This window comes from Nuphar pumila, chromosome 7 (assembly GCF_984573655.1).
Source record: "Nuphar pumila chromosome 7, dmNupPumi1.hap1.1, whole genome shotgun sequence".
NCBI classification, from domain to species: Eukaryota; Viridiplantae; Streptophyta; class Magnoliopsida; order Nymphaeales; family Nymphaeaceae; genus Nuphar; species Nuphar pumila.
This window is the reverse complement of record NC_143255.1, coordinates 100,488,359-100,509,085: the sequence shown is the minus strand read 5'-3', so window position 1 is coordinate 100,509,085 and position 20,727 is coordinate 100,488,359. Positions and strand designations below refer to the sequence as shown.

General features: G+C 37.7%; 1 protein-coding gene across 2 annotated transcripts in view; it reads left to right on the top strand.

Moving 5' to 3' along the window:
- Window positions 1-20,727, top strand: part of LOC149832638 (protein ALWAYS EARLY 3-like) — a 97,482-nt gene that overhangs the window by 59,576 nt on the left and 17,179 nt on the right. The window contains exons 8-12 of one of the 2 annotated variants that reach the window (XM_090014623.1): window positions 1,342-1,589; window positions 1,742-2,081; window positions 3,223-3,303; window positions 4,842-5,119; window positions 5,523-5,573. In XM_090014623.1, coding sequence (XP_089870749.1) covers window positions 1,342-1,589; window positions 1,742-2,081; window positions 3,223-3,303; window positions 4,842-5,119; window positions 5,523-5,573 — 998 coding nt within the window. The remainder of the gene's footprint in view (window positions 1-1,341; window positions 1,590-1,741; window positions 2,082-3,222; window positions 3,304-4,841; window positions 5,120-5,522; window positions 5,574-20,727) is intronic. The other variant, XM_090014624.1, reaches the window with a different exon arrangement.

Below are 20,727 nucleotides of genomic sequence, written 5' to 3'. Positions count from 1 at the left end.
TTCTAAGAGATCTATGTTTCATAATGGATCTAACTAAGGTCTTACTTCCATTTAACTCTTGAATTTCACTTGAATTTAACTTGAATTTTGCTCTAATTTAAAAGTTAAAAATAAATAAATTTCGCAGGTATTACATATCATATATGATTCTCTTCAATGGGCCCTGGACCATGTCCAGGCCCATATTGACGTCACTTCAAATTTTTTGACATATTAAATATAATTGTTTAATTAGAAATTGTATTTTCAAACTTGAAACTATCGGGAAAATTTACGAGATATTACACTAAAAGACTTGTACATCTAGAAATGACCAAGAGCTATTGATGTTGGTAGGTGTTTGGGTGGGCAGTTGATTGGATTGTTCAGTTAACATAACTTCTTTTCATTCATTTAGAATGGTCATTTCCATGGAAGTTCTTTTTCTTTAGAGACCCATTTCCATCTTTCACATTAACATGTACTGATACATTACATCTTTAGTTCTTTCCTGTTGATTCTTCCACTGTTACAGACAATTGCTGTAAGCAAAAGTGTGTATAATCCAGGGTTACCGGAAGCGCCTATCTAAAAGGGGAAGCGCGGAACGTCGCGCTTCCGAAGCGTGGGGGGAAGCGTCCCCCTTTTTTGGGAAGCGCATCCCCCTTTAATGGGGGACGCGTTTCCCTTTAATGGGGGACGCACTTCCCTTTAATGGGAAGCACGCTTCCCCCACGCTTCCCCCTCGCTTCCCCCACGCTTCCCCTGTTTTTTTCAAATTTTTTGTATTTTTTATTTTTTATTTTTATTTTTTTCGCTTCCCCCTCGCTTTCGAGACGCTTCCTATGTGGCTTCCGAGACGCTTCCTAGGTCGCTTCCGAGACACTTCCCGAATCGCTCCTAAGTGGTCCCACGCTTCCCCGCTTCCTAAAATTTTGAAAGTGCCTCGCTTCCCGCTCCCGCTTCCCGTATCGCTTCCCGCTCCCGCTTCCTCAACTGGCAACCATGGTATAATCAATAAATATTTTGCACTGACCTTATTGTACACTTGGGGCATGTTCGGTTGCATCTTTTAGAATCACTCTCTCAGGGCCTTGAGAGAGTGATTCTAAAAGAAGCCTGAAATCTCATGTTCAACCAAACATGAGATTTCAGGCAGCCGTGATTTTCGAATCATTTTGATTCGAAATCACTCCCCAAGATTTCAAATCAAAAGATTTGAAATCATTCTGATTCCAAATCAGAGTGCGAGTTGAGGGACCGAACATACCCTTGGTGTTTGGAAGAAGATGCTATTAGTTGCTAAAAAAGGCAGAGGCTTATTCCTTTAGTTTCAGTTTGATGACTTCAATTATTCTGCAGGCAGCCGTCCTCGGATTGTGGGAAGGAGGACACCCAGGTTTCCTGTTATGGATGATGGGAAAAAGTATGGAACATTGAATAAACAAAATTTGAGTTCAGAAGGGGATCCTGATGATGAAGTTGCCCAAGCAGTGGCCCTAACGTTGGCAGAAGCATCACAAAGAGGGGGTTCACCTCAGGTTTCTCAAACACCAAGCAGGAGAACCAATCAAACTCGATCTTCACCTGTCCATAATGGTGAAAAGAAGGTACTTACTATTGTGACTGATAATTTTTCCGTTTCCTTTAAAAGAATATGAAAATCTTGGACAGTTGGGGACCTTTTTCTTTTTGCTTTGCCCTTTATTTTTCATAAAATCAATCATTTCTGCATACTGAATCTAGAATGACTGTTCCCAAGGTCATATATTATGCAATGGATGAAGGCTGCTTGGAGGGTAGCTTAGAAAGCAGGGAAGCTGAGAATATAGATAGTGCAAAGGCAACAAGCTACAGAGCTCTTCTGGATACAGGAAGTACAGGTGCTCTGCCAGTTCTGAGTAAGGCAAAGATGCAAGAGAGAAAACCAAAATTTCAAGCACCTGAAACTAGATTATATGAGGATGTAAGGGAAGAGTGTAGCTGTACCGAAGATGGCCTCAGCTTGAGGGGTGACAAAGATGAGCATGAAGCAGAAGTTGCAGATAGGAGAAGTGAGAAGTCCTCCCCAAAGAGAAGAAGCAGACAAATGTTTACTAGAGGTATGGACCAATTTAATTAGGAGTTACTTTTAGAGGTTTGGACTTCTTGCATTTTATCATCTTGGTCTCATGGAGGTCATGTTAGAAACTTGTTTTCTCTTTGAGTACCTTTTGTGTGGCCATGCAATGTTAGAATGTTGTCTTTAGACAACCCATGGCTTGAAATCTTTTATTTGAAGCCTTTACTTTCTCTCAGACAAAAAAAAGAAAGAAACTTTTATTGGAAGAGTATGGTAGCAAGATACATTGAGCATCTTAAAACTGTTAGATATAGTGGGAAAAAAGGAACCTCTCCAGGAAAGAATTCTAGGCCACCATACCACAAGATCTGCTTCTGTATATTCTAACATACCATTCTGCAGGTTATCTGGTGGAGCAAGCTGTTCTTATTCTGCATTTTTTAAGGGTTGTTTACAAAATCATCCATTTTTGTTTTATAATTCAAATTGGTACTTGGAGAAACTTATAATTCAAATGCATAGTTTTAGCTTCAGTTATACAAATTTATGCATGTGGTAACTATCCTCTCTTTGACTATGGTTAATAAGTAATAAATTCTACGCTAAACTAATTTTACCCTTATTAAATTCTCTTTATTCTAACCAGTTTACTATCATTAATCTGTGTGTGTGTGTGTGTGTGTGTGTGTGTGTGTGTGTGTGTGTGTGTGTGTGTGTGCCCAGTAAAGATGCATGCATGTGCATATGCACTTGCTAGGGCTGTCATTGGACTTAGCCTATAACTGGATCTGACTTGATGGCACTGTAGAAGGTCAATGTCTGAGTCTCCACAGGCTTTAGGCATGTGTTGAGGACAAGATGGGTAGGGTAATACTCCAATTCTTTTACAGAAATGCATAAACTGCTGGATGTTAGCTGGATCTTGAGTTGGATCTAGGACAGGCTAGCAGCAGTAAAACAGGGCTGTGTCCAACTAATGTGCATAGCATACAAGCACAATCATATTAGCTTATCAGATCATTATTAATGATTGAAGCTGATTGGGGTTGGGCTGGGTAAGCCTGATCCATTGGGAGCCCTAGTTAAAGGAACACATGTGAATAGGTGCTATTCATTATCTTGTTTGGATAGCTTCTATTATTTAGGCATACACATTTACTTTTCTGTTTAACAACTTTCAGATGAAACTTCTGCGCTTGATGCCCTTCAGACATTGGCAGATTTATCTCTAAATTGCATGTTTCCATCGGTTATGGAATCTGGTAAGTCATCTATTTTAGAATTTCTATGACATTTTACCACTTGCTATCATGATAACCTAGTATATTTGGACAAATTTTTTTGTGTGCTTTTGGGGGATGTGGTTTTACTTGAATTCTATTTTGTTTTTGACTTGCACTCACTAGTAGCAATACTTGTTACATATGACACAATAGAATATGCCCAGGACATGAACAACTGCGAGCATGTTGTCACGAAATGGTGTGGATTTCAATGCACTCCATGAAGATCTCCAAGACTCAAAACATTATACATTTAAAAACAAACTTAAGAATTAAAAGACACATATCAAAATGTAAATAAATAATTTTATTCATAATGGACATTAAAAGAAATACAAAATAAAATTACATTCAAACCTCACTACAATGCACTCAGAAAAATAATACGCAACCCTAATACTACCCATCACTCTCTCACCTTACACATTCACACTCACTCTTTATTTATAGAGGAAAAAGGGAGGAAGAAGTAAAGGAGAGAAGGAGAGGAATCTTTCTCAAAAGCCAAAGAAAGAGAAGCCTCCCAACGGCTAGAATTTCTAGCCGTCGGGACTAACTCAACTTGTTTGACTTAGTCCCAAAATATATATATATATATATATATATATATATATATATATATATATACACACACATATGCATGTGATACATAAATATGTATATGTATATATAACAATATATATATATATATACATATGTATATACATATGTATACAAAAATGATACATTTAGTCTTAACACGTGTGTGTGTGTAGCACACAAGCTCTCTAAGCTTATGATAAGATGGTGTCTGTCTTTGATGGTTGTCCTATATCTTCAATCATAGTTCAAAAGACTATGCTATGAGGAATAATTGAATTAGATACCTGCTTGATAAAAGTGAAACTATCTATTGATATACTCACAATCTTTCTTCCTGTCTTCTTGTAACGATTTTGCAAGTGGTTTGTTTTGTTCTAATTTCTAAACTATCATTTCTCATGATCAATTTAGAAATATATATTGATGTCCTCTTTGTATTTTCTGAAAGCTAAAACTATTAACATTCTGACGTTTATATTTATTTTAGCAACCACATCTATAATATCTATTACCTCCAGCCACTTTCTTTAGCATATTTACGAACTTTGATTTATATATGTGTTTACTTTCATATATTCTCAGTGCTCTTTGTTATTGCTTCTTGAATATAATTAAATATTATCTTCTTGATCTTATTTGTAGCATAATTACATAGAAATGAATTGCATCTAACAACCAGAGACGCTTCTTGCATCTAAATGTTTTTAATTAGTTGGCTTTTTATGCAGCCCCTTTGTTCATGCTATGTTTCCTCCTTTTTTTTTGTTCTTCCTTGTGTTCCTTTACTTTTCCCATGCAAAATAAGAATTAATAAACAAAGTATGATAGTATAATTAAAAGGATGTTATGTGTGTGTGTGTTTTTTTTTTTTGGGGGGGGGGGGTTCTTCCCTTTTTGGATTAATTTTTTCTGAGAGAATTCTGTTTCATTACTAGAATCATCTGTGCAAGTCAAAGAAGAAAAAGGAAACATTGATGTTGTTGACAAGCCCAATAGACATGAATTTGTTTCCTTAAGCATTCAAAAACATCGATCTAGAAGCTCATCAAACAAGGAGAAGGGCACGACACGTGGGGCTGAAGGTGTGTCACCAAGGAATACCAAATCAGTGAAACCTGTGTCTCCTAGTGTTGATCCAAATCCTGCAGCAAAGCGACTAAATAAATCTGCTAGTACGTTGTCGAAAGCAAAACGCAAGTCATTAACTGGAAAGGTAAGTCTTAAATCAATTTGGTGTTATCTCATTCATTTTTCTCATATCTCTTCACGGGTGTTTTTAATGGTGGTTCAATGGTTGGATGTTATCTGACATCCGAACCTAATTCGACTCCAATTAGTTGGATTCGGTTTGAGACTTCTTAACTGAATCCGACAGATGTCCCTAATCCATATATATATATATATATATATATATAACATGTATTTAATCTGGATTCGGTATTATCTTTTCCCCATTCAAATCTAAATCCAAGTCTGACTCCAATTAGCCAATCTCCAATTAATCGGATCTGGTATGTCACATTCAACCTAAATTCGAACAATTTATATCGCTAACTTCTAGCCAGTTAAAAATATTCTTGTGAATTTCTGATGATTTTCTTGTGTTCAACTTGTAGCCTGCTGAATCTCTTGTCGGTGCACAAGTGGCAGAGTCTCAGGAAACAGAGGTAAATTGGCTTACTTGTCCCTTGCCTTTTTTTTTCTGGTGAATTTTGCTCAGTTTACTTTGCTCAACTGATTGGTATGACAAGGTTCAGTGTGATGTTTTATTAAAAATGCTGCATTGATAATTTGTTTTTCCTTGTGCTTATTCCTAAAATATAACATGGTAATTTGTGGTTATGTTGATATTATAAATGAACAAACTGATAATACCTTCTACATTTTCATTTCCTGTATGCAAAATTTCCGTAACATCTTCCTAAATTTTGTAGGTTCTTGTGCAGTTCAATTGTTTTTTTGGCTATTTGAATCTCTTCTTGACTGTTGTATTCATAGGAATATCTAAAAGTAAACAGCTTGTTCAGGATTCAACACCACATTTTGTTTGAATAGGACAGTTGTTATGTGTTGTCCTGCAGTTAAGTGAGAAATATAATCTTAATGAATGTGAGAGAAATTGGAAATGGATCATGTTTGCCTTAATTATCTGTAGCACCACTATAAAGCATCCATGTCATTCGGTTCTGTTGGGTGGGTAAAAAGCAAATGTGGGAAGGAATATTGGCACAACTGATCAATTTGTATCTAGCACATTAGAGTTATTTAATCATATGCTTTCAAGCTTGACCATCTTTAAATAGTATTAAGAGATGACAATATTGGATCTAGGTTTGGATCCAGATCCAAACCCAGATCCAATACAGCAGACGTTACACTTGGTTTCTTTATTGTGTTGGGTTCCTTATTGTATTGTGTTTCCTTATTGTATTGGTTTTCCTTGTTGTGCTGGGTTTTCAAACCCACTTGTATTATTCTCTATATAATGCCATGGACAGGCTCACGTTCCCTCATTGGGAATCATGGAATAGGAGCAGCAGCCCCTAATCCTCTCGTCTTCTCTTCTTCTTTGCATCATAGTGAGATACCAATTCTATTATGGTATCAAAGCAGGAGTGGTCTGATCGTGTCCAGTAAGGTCCGTCTTAAGTGATCTTGGGCTTTCTTTTCTCGGTTTGCCTCTCTTCAAGTTTTCTCCTCTTTCTGTCCATCTTTCTTCTTCTCCTTGTCCTTTCTCTTCTTCTCTAAATTCTTCTTTCTTCTTTTAAAGCTATTCCAAATATGTTTTGACTGCTGCTACCCCTCTTTACCTAAAGAAAAGAATCTAAAATTGTTGATTCTAATATGATTTCCTGAACTGCTTTGACGTCAATCTCAATTCTCCTCTTTTCTTTATCTTGACGTCATAGAGATTCCAGTAATCTGTTATTCTTTGCACCTTATTTGGATTCAAAACCCAACATATTCAGATTTACATACCCTGTTTATTACCTGCATACTTTGATTTGCAGGTTTCTTTATTTGAGTTTGATGTATCACGTCCCATACATTGAAGGTTATTAATTTTTTTTTTGGTTCAGAAACATCAAGTTTCTGATCAAATCAATTCTGGTACGTGACTGCTGTGATATTCTGACCTAAAAAATGCTCGGTAGTTTTCTTTTTGACATGATAGTCTGAATATTCTCATTCTTTTCATTCTCTCTAATTGTCCTTATGGAGCCAAATCCACACTTGTCTTCATCCTCCACCTTTTTACTCCAATTAGTCTCTGGAAAAATAAATAATTTTAATTTCCCAACTTGAAAGAGACAAATAACTCCTTTCATTAGGAGTCGAGATCTCCGTAGACACCTTGATGGCCCCATCGTCCCTCCACCGTAGTATATTATCAAAGAGGAAGAAGATGACAAGGGGGTTGTGATTTCTTCACTTTATGTCAGAAATCCGGATTTTATCTCATGGATGAAGCGAGATCAGACATTGGTTGCCTATATCATCTCTACATTATCATAGGAGGTGATGATGAGGTCGGCGCTAAAGCCGATCCACGATCCGAGATCCAAATGGATCTCAATGCGCGAAGGCAGATGTGCGTCGTGCGAGTCTAACTTGCAGGATTCAAATAGGATGACCTGGTTATGTTGGGAGCTAAGCGGGTTTTCAGTTCCCCAAGTTGGAGACAATATCCAACAGATCCCAAATGAACAAAACACACTGGACAGTTGGTCGGGTGCAGGGATTTTGCCCATAACTGCACGGACAAGACAAACAGTCACTACAGTCCAGCCACTGGCCTGATAGTCAACTTCGGAGGGGATTTCAGATCCTCAAACGACTGAGTTTGGGAAAACTCAGAACAAAAAAAATTGTTTTCTTTTTAACTTTTTAATGAACTATTATTTGTGAATTTTGAACAAAACCACAGTGAGTTATGTCCAAAATACGTGAAGATATTTTTTGCTTCAGTCTAATCGAACTAACAGTTTGAAAATTTAACAGGTTGGTAACATGCGCAAATTCGATGGCTTAGAGTTTCGAATCTCAGAATGTTGAAAACATGAAAGTTGTAGTTGTGGATGTCTACTTTTCGGAACATCAAAGAAATTGGAAATTAGAGCAGTATTGACTAAGATACGAAACATATACTACACTATGTCAGGAAAAGAAATAGCAGACAGTCATGTTCAGACAACCGAAATTTGCCAGAAATTTTAGTTGTAATATGCTAAGGATTTGGGCAAAGTGGTAAACGGCAAAGTTGTAGAGGCAGTTCTTAGCTTTTCAACGAGCCAAAGAACACCCAAATCAGACCTGTATTTAGTGAGATACAGTCCAAACACCGAGAAGGGGTCAATCAATCCCGAATGCAAAAACACACAACTAGTGCTCACCCAAGTTTTTAGTTTCAGTTTTATTTAAGGTGTTTAAAAGTTCAACCTGCATGGAAACACACTTCTAAAGGTTGATTCTCCAATTTTAGTAGCCCTTTCTCCAAGACCCAACTCCGATTAGAAAATATGCCACTCACACATAGAGAATATTCAATCACACAAGTTCTCAAGGAATAACCTCACAAATCCAGATTCTTTGAAAGACAAATAAGTTTCAAGCAAGGAGCCAAGCCAACCCAACCTCTAGCTTTGATGTGGCAGATTCAAGAAAAACACTAACAACAAGCACAACACAAGTTAACAAAGCAATGGGGTTTTTAGCCAAACCAACGGAGATGAAAATCGTCTGGTTCAAGTCACACGCACTCCCTTCAACTTCAATGGTCGCAAGACAAGGTGTACAGTTTCAAGCTGCTACCACGGAACATATGCAACACTTAGGATCACGAACACAACTCGAGCAACAATGGTGGACGTCCTTCACGTCCAGCACGATACCACGAGGTTGGAGGGCGTTCTACTCGGCTCCTCCAAGCTAAAATCCTCCAAACTCAGCTCAAATACCCTAACCGTCCATTCTTCTTCCAACACTTTTCCAGAACATTTCTTTTCAAAAGAGGCAAAAGACCCCTCACTAATTTTTCTGCTGAGATTTAAGGGACTAAAAAAAAGAGCAAGACTCCTCATTGGACACGTGAGAGGCAACCTCCATTGAGGCCAATGATGGAGCTCTTTTCAAATAAGCCTCAACTCTCATTGCACCTCAAGTTGACCCAATGACACAACAACCTTTTGAATTAATTGGACCAGCTGGGCGACACCTCAATCCCGCCCAATGAGGATGGGCTGATGTGGCTGGTCAAGGAAAGCTTGAATATCATTAACCCAAGTCCATATTGGTCCAACTCTAGGGCACCAATATGGATCCAGGTGTTGGTATTGGATCTTGTTACAAGATCCAATACTCAAACTGGATCCTTACACAAATATTACTTTGGATTCAACATCAAAATTATAAAAAATAAAAATAAAACTACCAAATTACCCCATACACCCAGTGCCACAAAAAGATCTTACCGGGCACTAGAACTATCCGGATCCGGAGAATCTGGCACCTAAAAAAAGCAACATTTATAATGTGATTCCACACTTGTCAAAATGGAATCGAAATAGCAAAATGCAAATATTGATGGACACAAGTTACTCTGAGGATCCAATTGGACCAGAGATATCCTGAATGGGTTTGGATCGTCTCGGGTAACGATGCTCTGATCAGGTCTGGAGAGTTGGATTAGGATCCAATTCGTATTCAAAGCTCTGATCCACTGGATCTGCCGGATGCTTTGCATCAGGAGGTACTCATTAGAGTACCCGATGATTGCACTGCACTGCAACTTTGGACTAGATTAGTGTAGACATATTCACAAATTTTTGAATCCAGGATAACGTTTTTAAAGAAAAATTTTCTGAATTTTAAGAAATGTTCCATGTCAATCATGGAGTATCTGAACAAGATGAACATCACTGACCAACTTGCTATGGTTGGATATGAAGTATCGGATAAGGATATGGTTGAACAGGCTCTTAATGATCTTGACTCCGAATATCACGTCCTATCCACCACCATGCAATATTCAGACTTGATCCCTACATTTGAGAATTTAAGGGCTAGATTATTACATTATGAGATGAGTCTTTTTGCTGATGTCGATGCCTCTAGTGAAACCCAGGAAATTCTTGTTACTAATGTTTTGCGAGGTTGTGAAAGAGGTTTATACTTTAGAGGAGGCAGGGGACGTGGTCGTGGAGGTAATTAGGAAGACCGATGTATACTGTACATGACAAATATTGCTCCTAACACTACTGCCCAAGCGAGATGACCTATTTCTACTTGCTTTATATGCAAGAAGTTAGGCGACAAATTGTTGGTTTAAGAATGATCCCAAATATAATCAATGGGCAACACAAAACAAGAATCATGGTAAGGGCTAATTTGGAGGTAAGGATAATGCACATAGCAATAGAGAAGGTCAAGTCTCAATAGATATGCAATTACTACTTACTGCCCTCGTTAGACTCAATTTAAAGCAGAATGAGCAAGAAGTTTGGTACCTTGATTCTGGAGCTGCCAACCACATTACAAGTGATGATGGTAAGTTCTCAACTTTGGTTCCTTATTATGGTAGAGAGCATAGTATTGTTATTGGAGATGAGACTCGTCACCCATCACATACACTGAAAATATGTGTATTCCTTTATCTAAGTCTAGCTCTCTAAATCTCTCAATTGTCTTTTTTGTTCTCAACATCAAGAAAAATCTTATTTATGTCTCTAAACTTATAGATAATACCAATTTGTGTGTAGTATTCACTTTGCCCTTTGTATGCGAAAATACAAAGAATGCTTAAAGCATTCACAATGTCCTACAATGGACAAATATAAGAGAGATATAAGAGAGAAGTCCACTATGGGACAATACAACAAGCCTTTAAAAGGCAATACACTAAAAACAATACATGGTTTGATTAGAGAAGAGCTCTAAAGCTTAAAGAATACAAGGGGTAGTCACCCTTATTTATACACCAAAAGAAAGCACAAAAGGAGAGCCATTGGGGGGCCCCTTTTGCGTGAAATAAAAAGATTTAAAAAAAAAGAAAAATACAAAAAATATAATTAATAAACTAACCTAATTAATAAATAGTTGTTTCTAGAAACAACTATGTAAAAGGACTAAAATACCCCTATCAGGTATTTTACACACACACACACACATATATATATATATATATATTTTAATACCCTCCCTCAAACTTTACGGGGAGATAACTGAAAGTTTGCTAAGTAGAAAAATAAAATGGGGAGCAAGGAGAGCTTTAATGAAGTCCGCCAAGTGATACTCTGATGTGACATATGGTAGGGTAATTGTGCCTCTCAGATATTCATCACGAACATAGTGACAGTCTATCTCGATATGCTTGGTGCGCTCATGGAAGGTGTGATTGCTGACAATATAAATCACACTTTTGTTATCGCAGCACAACTTCGAAGGACAAGAGATGTCTACATCTATATCTTTGAGAAGACTTCGTATCCAAACGAGTTCCATTATAGTAGTTGTCATAGCCCTATATTCGGCTTCAGTAGAGGACAATGAGACTTTTTGTTGCTTCTTGCATCTCCATGCAATTAAAAAATCTCCTAAAAAGATACAAAAACCAATAGTTGAGATTCTATCATTAGAGTTACCTCCACAATCAGTATCAGTATAAACAAGTAAATTTAATGAGGATAATGATAAAAATAGCCTTTTAATGATGGTCTTTTTGATGTATTTGACGATCCGTAGCACGACACTCATATGCACAGTTGTAGGAGCATGCTAAAACTGGCTTAGCAGAGTGAACAACATGCGTGATATCTGGTCTGGTAATGAACAAATAAGTGAGAGAACCAATAAGTTGTCTGTAGGGTGTGGGATCTTCTAGAAGAACCCCATCCTCCAGTCTTAATTTTGCATTGATCACTTCAATAGTCTCCACCTTCTTGTCGTCTAAAATTTCAGATTTAGTATATATATCTACAACAAGCTTCATTTGCAAAAGTATATATCCTCGAGGACAATATGCAACTTCAATTCCTAGGAAGTATCTTAGGAATCCTAAATCAGACATATCAAGGCTATCTTTTAACATATGTTTAACATTACAAATACCAACTTGATTATTTTCTATAATAATCATATCATCGACATAAAGTAAAAGAACAACAATACTAGTTCCTGCACTTTTTACAAAGAGAGCAGTGTCAGTATAGTATGAATGAAAACCCCAGTTTAATCATGACATCACTAAATCTATCATACCAAGCCTTTGGGTCTTGCTTAAAACCATATAATGCTTTTAAAAGTTTAAGAGTTTGACCTTGTCTAATGTTAAACCCCGGCGGATGATCCATATATACTTCTTCATTTAGTTTTCCATTAAGAAAAATATTTTTAACATCTAATTAATATATTGACCATCTTTTAGTTGATGCTACAACTATTAAGATTCTAACACTAGTCATTGTAGCTACAGGAGCTAAAGTTTTCTCATAATCAATACTGTATTCTTGTGAATATCCTTTAGCTACTAATCTGGCTTTATATCATTCTAAAGAACCATCACTTTTAGTCTTAACTTTAAAAATCCACCGGCGTCTAATATGTTTTTTGTTTAGAGGAAGTTTGACTATTTCTCAAGTGTTAGCTTTCTTGAGAGCATCTAGTTCAATTTTTATTGCTTCAATCCAATGTAGTATATTTTTTGTTTGATTATAATGTGTTGGCTCATGATATTCCTATAGATGCATTATTTTGATTTTTTTTTCTAAAGCACTAATAGGTCTATCTTGTTCTCGTTGGGTATAAACTTGGAGATTTTTATCAACGATGTCATCACTACTTGGTGATGTTTCAATATTAGACACTTCATGATGTGTATCATTCATTACTTCAAAATTATTCAAGGAATTAACATACGTATCTTCCGTTGGGGAAAGATCATACAAAAACATATAGTCAATTTTATTTTTTTTTGCCAAGATTTTCAAATCCATTTTCATCTTCTAAGGTCACATCTTTTAAAAGATAGAGTTTATTATTTTTGTAATCAAAGCATCTATATCCTTTTTTATTTTCACCATATCCAAAGAAAACACATTCAATCGCTTTTGGAGACAACTTATCTCTTTTATGTAAGAGGACAAAGCACTTGCAACAAACAATAAGAAGGTGATTGAAATCGGGTGTAAATTTAAAAAGTTCTTCATAAGGAGAGATGTTTTTCAAATTTGATGATGGCATACGATTTATTATATAGGTGGAAGTTAAAATGGCTTCGGCCCAAAAATTCTGAGGAATATTTTTGGAAATAAGCAATGTTCTAGCGGTTCTATAATATGCCTATGTTTTCCTTCCGCTAGCCCGTTTTGTTGTGGACTTCTAGGACATGATCTTTGATGATAAATTTCGTTTTGCTTAAGTAATCTTGAAAATCATTGGATAGATATTCTTTACCCGAATCAGATCTAAGAATGGATATGCTACTCTGAAATTTATTTTGAACTTTCATGCAAAATTTTTTAAAGAAAAGACTTTCGATTTAAGATTAAGGAAATAAATCCATATATATAGTAAAGTTATCAACTATGTCACACGGACTCGGCTCCAAGGTCGCCGCACCCGCGTCGACACGCACGGACACGGGTGCGGCTCGGACTCGGTCAACCCGACCCTGGGTGTGGTCAACGCACCCATGGTCATTTTGGTCTATTTTTTGGAATTTTTTTTTTTGATTTTTTTTTTAATTTTCTGGGCTACAGCTATAAGGAAAAAAACCCATCACAACTAAAAAACCTGTACACTTTCAAGTTTTAAGTACAGAATGGGCACAACTCAAGTTTTTGTGGTTTTTTCCTGTATGAATAAAGTGAATTATTACAGTGTATGAAGAAAGTGCCCAAAAGTGAATTATTCCTGTATGAAGAAAGTGTACAGAATGCCTTCACAACTCATCACCTGTCCCCTAATGGGCACAACTTTGACCGAGTCTTATATATATATATATTTTTTAATTTTTTTAATATATATATAGCCGAGTCCCCGTGTCCAAAATTTTTGAAATTGCGCCGCACCCGTGTTGCACCCGCACCCGCACCCGCACCCATGTGACATAGGTTATCAATGAATGTTATGTAATATGTGAAAGAATGAAACCCTAATCTACGATGAGAGAAGAGAAGAGAGGGAGAGAGAAATTTCCAGCTGAAAGGAGGGTTCTGTCCATCGTGACTGCCCTCTCATTCTATTTAACATAAAGTGTAAACATTAGGGTACGAAAATACCCTTTTACAAAATAATAATTTACAATACATGAACTGGATCTGGACCTGATCCATTATACAAATGGATCGGGTCAGACATACAATGAAGATAATAATGTCTTCTTTTCAGCCTCCCTCAAGTTGTGCATGGTGTTGGACCATGAACAACTTGTTCTTCAAAAACCAAAATCTATCCTTTGTTAACCCTTTAGTGAGGATATCAGCAACTTGTTCTTTTGTTGACACATACATGGGCTCAATCTCTTTGTCTTCAACCTTTTTCCTGATAAAATGTTGATCTATTTCAATGTGCTTTGCTCGACTATGGTGAATGGGATTGAATGACATGTTGATGGCACTTTAATTGTCACACAGCAACAGTGATCGAACAATCGGCTCTCCCATTTCAGTCAGAAGATGTCTTATCCATGTACCCTCGGCCGTGGCAGTGGCCATTGATCTGTATTCGGCCTCAGTGCTCGATCTAGCAATCGCCTTTTGTTTTCTACTGCTCCAGGATACCAAGTTTGGCCCAATGAAGCTGCAATAACCAGATACTGATCGTCGTTCGTCTGGATCCCCCGCCCAATCAGCATCAACATAAGTAATAATCTCATGGCCCCCACCTGGATCTAATTCTTCCTTGCCTTTGTATACCAGCCCATCACCCACTGTACCCTTTAGGTAGCGAAGTATACGTTTGACTGCCTCCATATGTGACACACGAGGTTCATGCATAAACTGGGATACCTGATTAACTGAATATACTATGTCGGGTCTAGTAAAAGTCAGGTATTGCAACATGCCAACTAAACTGCGATACTTAGTGGGATCTCCATATATATCCCCTTCTTGTGAACTCAATTTCTGATGAATGACACTTGGAGTTGTTAACGGCTTACAATCTGTCATGCCTGCTCTGCCGAGAATGTCCAGCGTATATTTGTGTTGAGTAAGGGTAAGTGTATCATTCTTGTTATCAACTTCTACCCCAAGAAAATATCGCAGCTCTCCCAAATCTTTCATCTTAAATCTCTGATTTAATAACTTCTTCACCTGCTCAATGTGGCTTTTACAATTCCCTGTGATGATGATATCATCAACATATATCAACAGAAGGGTAGTAACTCCTTGTTCATTGTGAATGAATAATGAGTGATCCAGAAGAGACCTAGAAAAACCATGCCGTTGTATTTCTAGGGAAAAACTGTCGAACCAGGAACGAGAAGCTTGTTTCAAACCATAGAGTGCTCTCTTTAATTTGCATACATATTTTTTGGCGTCTCGTTCTCCATATCCAGTGGGTTGTTCCATGTAGACCTCTTCTTTTAAATCCCCGTGCAGAAAAGCATTTTTCACATCCAGCTGGCTCAATGTCCATCCATGTTTAATGGCTAGACTCAACACAATACGAATAGTCCCCATCTTGACAACAGGACTAAAAGTTTCATCAAAGTCTTGGCCTTCCTCTTGTGTGAATCCCTTGGCTACCAGTCGAGCCTTGTACCTTTCGATGCTCCCATCTGGTTTATATTTTATCTTGTACACCCATTTTGACCCAACGACATTTCTGTTCAGTGGTCTAGGCACAATCTCCCATGTGCCACATTCATGTAAGGCCTCCATTTCTTCATTCATTGCTTCTACCCATCTTCTAGAGCTCGCAGCTTGATAGAACATAAGAGGCTCATCCTCTTTACTTATGGATGTCAAGAATAACTGAAAATCCATTGAAAAATTTTTATAACTTACCCACCTGTCAAGTGGATGTCGAATCCGTGAAGATCTTCTGATATCCATTTGCTGCGAAACGGATGATCCAGATGGATCCGTGTTCGAACAAGAAGTGAATGAGGGCTCTTTCTCTCGCCGAGTGTACACAATTCCCTTATACCTTGTTGGCTCCAAGTCATATGTGACAGTTTCCTCCGTTTGAGTCTCATTGGCTGAATCCTCATGTGGCTCATTCTGACTACAATTTTCTGGACATTCTACTGTACCATTGGAGAAGAGTTCTGAATTTAACCATGGGTAGTATACCTCAATGCTGGAGCTTGAGTTATCAGTATCCACCATAGTTGAATTATTATCCTGATCAGCAAAGTTCATTTCATCGAAAATAACATTCCTTGATATTTTGACACGCTTACTCAGGGGATCATAACACCTGTACCCTTTGTAATCTTCGGCATATCCTATAAACCTGCATTTCAAAGCTTTATCTTGGAACTTGTGCCTGAGTGAGCTATCAATGTGCACGTAACAAACAGACCCAAACACACGTAATTCATGATAATCAGGTTGTATGCCAAAAAGAGAGAAGTATGGTGACTTATTTTCTAAGATATTCATGGGCAAGCGATTTATCACATGAACTGTGGAGTGGAAGGCCTCAGTCCATAATGATGTAGGGAGATTGCTCCCGTGCATCATGCTCATTGCAGTCTCAACAATATGTCGATGCTTCCTCTCAGCAATCCCATTTTGTTGAGGTGTATGAGGGCAAGACACTCTTCTCTTTATCCCATTATGTTGAAGAAAATTAACAAAGTCACTCGAGGAGAATTCACCTCCTCCATCACACTGGAAATTAAGAATGTTGGTAGAGAAATGATTTTGAACGAAAGAGTGGAATTTCTGGAACAATCCAAAAACTTCTGATTTGTGCTTCATAAAGAATATCCAAGTATAACGTGAATAACTATCAACGAAAATAAGATAGTATTTACTGCCAGAAAAAGAAGTAATTGGAGCAGGACCCCAGACATCTGAACAAATGACCTCAAATGGCCTTGAAGCTCTTTTATTAATGGAAGCAAACGGTAAGACATGACTCTTACATAGATGATAGCTAGAACATTTTGTATCAACGACTTCTGAACTCAGACTGGACTTAGGAATAAGATTATTCATGATAAGTTTTTCAATAAAATGGCGACCACAATGGCCAAGACGACTATGCCAAAGTCTTGGCTTATTACTTTCAGAAACATTAAATAAAAAATCAGAATCAAAGACTTGGTGAGGCTTCAAGGATGAATAGTTGGGATGAATGAAGGAAGGATCTTCTTGGAAGATGTACATGTTGCCCCATCGTTTTCCTTCAGCGAATGTCCTCCTCGTGCGAAGATCCTTGACATAAACAGAAGAGGGAGTAAATTCAACTGAAGCATTTGCATCATCAACAAGCTTTGAGACAAAAACACTGTTCTTTTGAATATTAGGAGCATGGATGACACTTGGAAGTTTAAGAGAGGACTTTGACATGTGTATAATGGCATTTCCAGTATGTGAGATGGCATGATGTGATCCATCTCATGTGACAATGCTATTCTTTCCAACATAAGGTGTAACAGTCAAGAGTTTACCTACATCACCTGTAACATGAGTAGCTGCTCCAGAGTCGACATACCAAGTTCCTTTGTCATTTTGTTTCATATTCAATCCTGCCAAGGCTGCCAACAACAACTCTTTTACTTCTCCATCCTTTCTAGCCTCTGCTTGTGGAGCTTTCCCTTTGTTTTGAGGATTAAACCAACAGTTCGCTTTAATGTGCCCTTTCTTGTTGCATAGGAAACAAGTGGGAATAGGTCTTTGTCCCTGAACATTGGGTGTTGGAAGTATGCCACGACCTCCATAGTTATTTCTCCCTTGTCCTCCTTTTCCTCGAAAAGAACTTCCTCTACCTTGACCATAACTCATTCCCATAGCCAACACATCTTGTGTTCCGGAATTCCCATGAAAAGCTTCAGAGGAACCTTTCAGATTCATCTCATATTGCAACAGTTTTGCACGAAGATCTTCAAACTTTGGAAGTTCTGGTAAACATAGTAAGGTTGTCGTCATAACATGATAATCTGGCCCCAATCCACTCAAGGTTTGTTGTACTTTATCTTTTTCACTGACGAGACACCCAACAACCGCCAACTGATCTGTGATGCCTTTCATTTTATTCAGGTATTCCATAATAGACATGGAATCTTTCTTCAGCATTTGAAATTCTCGCTTAAGAAGCATAATTCTTGCCTCAGAAATTTGTGAATATGTTTGAACTAACATATCCCACAGTTCCTTTGCCGAACAATCATCAGGAAGAGCAATAAGGACCTCCTGTGAAAGAGTTGAAGTGATATATGCCACTAGCGATTGATCTCTCTTCATCCAAGCAACATATTCTGGATTCTTGTGAAAAACAACAGATTGTTCGCCTTTATCATCCACCTTTTCTTGCGAAAGAAATTCTGGAGGCGGTGGGACCGATCCATCCAGATGACCAGAAAGGTCCTGACTTTTTATAAACGGAATAATCTGTCTTTTCCAGGTCAAGAAATTACAGTTATTCAATTTTTCAGAGACTAGTTGACCAAGAAAACTTGAGGACAGGCATGATTGCCCGTGAGTAAATTCTATTTGATGAATATGCTTGAACTGACACTTAGGTATGAAGAACAAAAAACTCGGCTAACAGAAAAAGACAGATAAGATATGACAGATGGCTAACAATGATTAGCAGTGATTAGCAGGAAAAACAGCAGAAAGGAAAAGGAAATCACAGATCAAGAGATTAACAATGATTAGCAGGGATTAAATCACAGATCAAGAGATTAAATGTAGGAAAAACAGCAGGAAAACAACAGGGATTAAACCTGATGAACCTGATTTCACAAAGAAGCAATCACGGCTGAAAAGAAAACACAGATTGATGCTGTAATACACGGCTGAAAGAAATCACAGATTTTCTTCACAAAGATTTTCTTCACACAGATTCACGCTAGGTATTTGAGGGCCACAATACCACACAGATTCACAAAGATTTACCACACAGATTCAAATCACGACACACAGATTCACGCTGGGATTCACGGCTGATAAGTTCACTCTGCTGACGCTGGTGGATTCACGCTGGGATTTGCTCACGCAGACTCAGGCTGGGTTTTCTTCACGCAGACGCAGATTCACGCAGATGGGCTTTCTTCACGCAGGCTGGGCTTTCTTTCTTCACGCAGGCTGAAATCACGCTGATTCACGACCATACATTCTTCACTGGGTATTTACGCTGGGTATTCACACCCAGATTCACGCAGATAGCTGATGCAGATCCACGTTGATGCAGATCCACGCTGATGCACACGCTGTGCTTTCTTCACGCAGATTCACGCAGATCCACGCCTTGCTTTCTTCACGCAGATTCACGCAGATCCACGCCCTGCTCTGATACCATGAAAGAATGAAACCCTAATCTACGATGAGAGAAGAGAAGAGAAGAGAGGGAGAGAGAAATTTCCAGCTGAAAGGAGGGTTCAGTCCATCGTGACTGCCCTCTCATTCTATTTAACATAAAGTGTAAACATTAGGGTACGAAAATACCCTTTTACAAAATAATAATTTACAATACATGAACTGGATCTGGACCTGATCCATTATACAAATGGATCGGGTCAGACATACAATGAAGATAATAATGTCTTCTTTTCAATATGAACAACCATCTTCAGATATAACTAGAGATGAACCCCAAACATCCGAGTGCACCAATTCAAAAGGTCTTGTTGAGATAAATGTTCTAGTTGGAGATGAAATAAACTTCATTTTTTCAAAAATGCAATCTTTGTAATTTATATCTTTTTCTTTACAAAATTTGTTTCCAAAAGGAAAAAATACATTTTAGAGTAACTTGGATATCCAAGTCTTTTATGCCAAGTTTCAATACTTTTATCTTAGACATAATTACAAAAAGAGTTTGTAAGAAGAGTCAAATCATCTATATAGTAGAGGTCTTCTTTCCTATGGCCTTGCTCAATCTGCTTCTTCGGACTGGAGATCCTGCACAAAGCAACCATTAGATAAGAAAGATATTTTACATTCATGGTCGACAATTTGGGAAATCGAAAAAAGATTTAAGTTTAATTTTGGAACCACTCTTTTAGAATGAAAAAGTTTTGAGAATTTTTAGAATCTAGTGTTCATATACCGTTTATTTTTAAAAAAGTTTCATTGGCCGTAGAGACACAAGATATTTTTGAATTGGTGCATACATCGGTTAATGCATTTTCATGAGTCATGTAAAAAGATCCTCCTGAATATAGAATCCAAGAATACGTACCGGGTGGTGATGTAGAGGCAATGGCGGCACCCGGTGTAGAGGAGGTAGCCTTGAGTATTTGTTGAAGAACCATGGATATTTGTCCAAGAGTTTCTTTGAGATCCCTGCTCTTGCCTTCATCTTCTTTTTTTGTGGTGAATTCTTCAACGAAAGCCACCTTAGCCTTGAAAGCTTCACTTAATTTTGGGCAAGTGGGTTTAATATCACCCGGCTCATAGCAATGATGACACACAATCATCTTTCTACCTCCATTATAGTTTCCTTGTTTTCCAAAATATGGTGGTTTGTATGTTTTGACATTGTTGTCGGGTTGAGACACGACAAGGACTTCATCTACATTTTTACTCATGCCAAACCGAGTTTCTTGTTGAGTAATTTCGGCAATGACATCTTACAAAGGAGGAAGAGTGGATCTATGAAGGAGTGATGATCTTGTTCAAATTCGGGACGAAGCCCAAATAA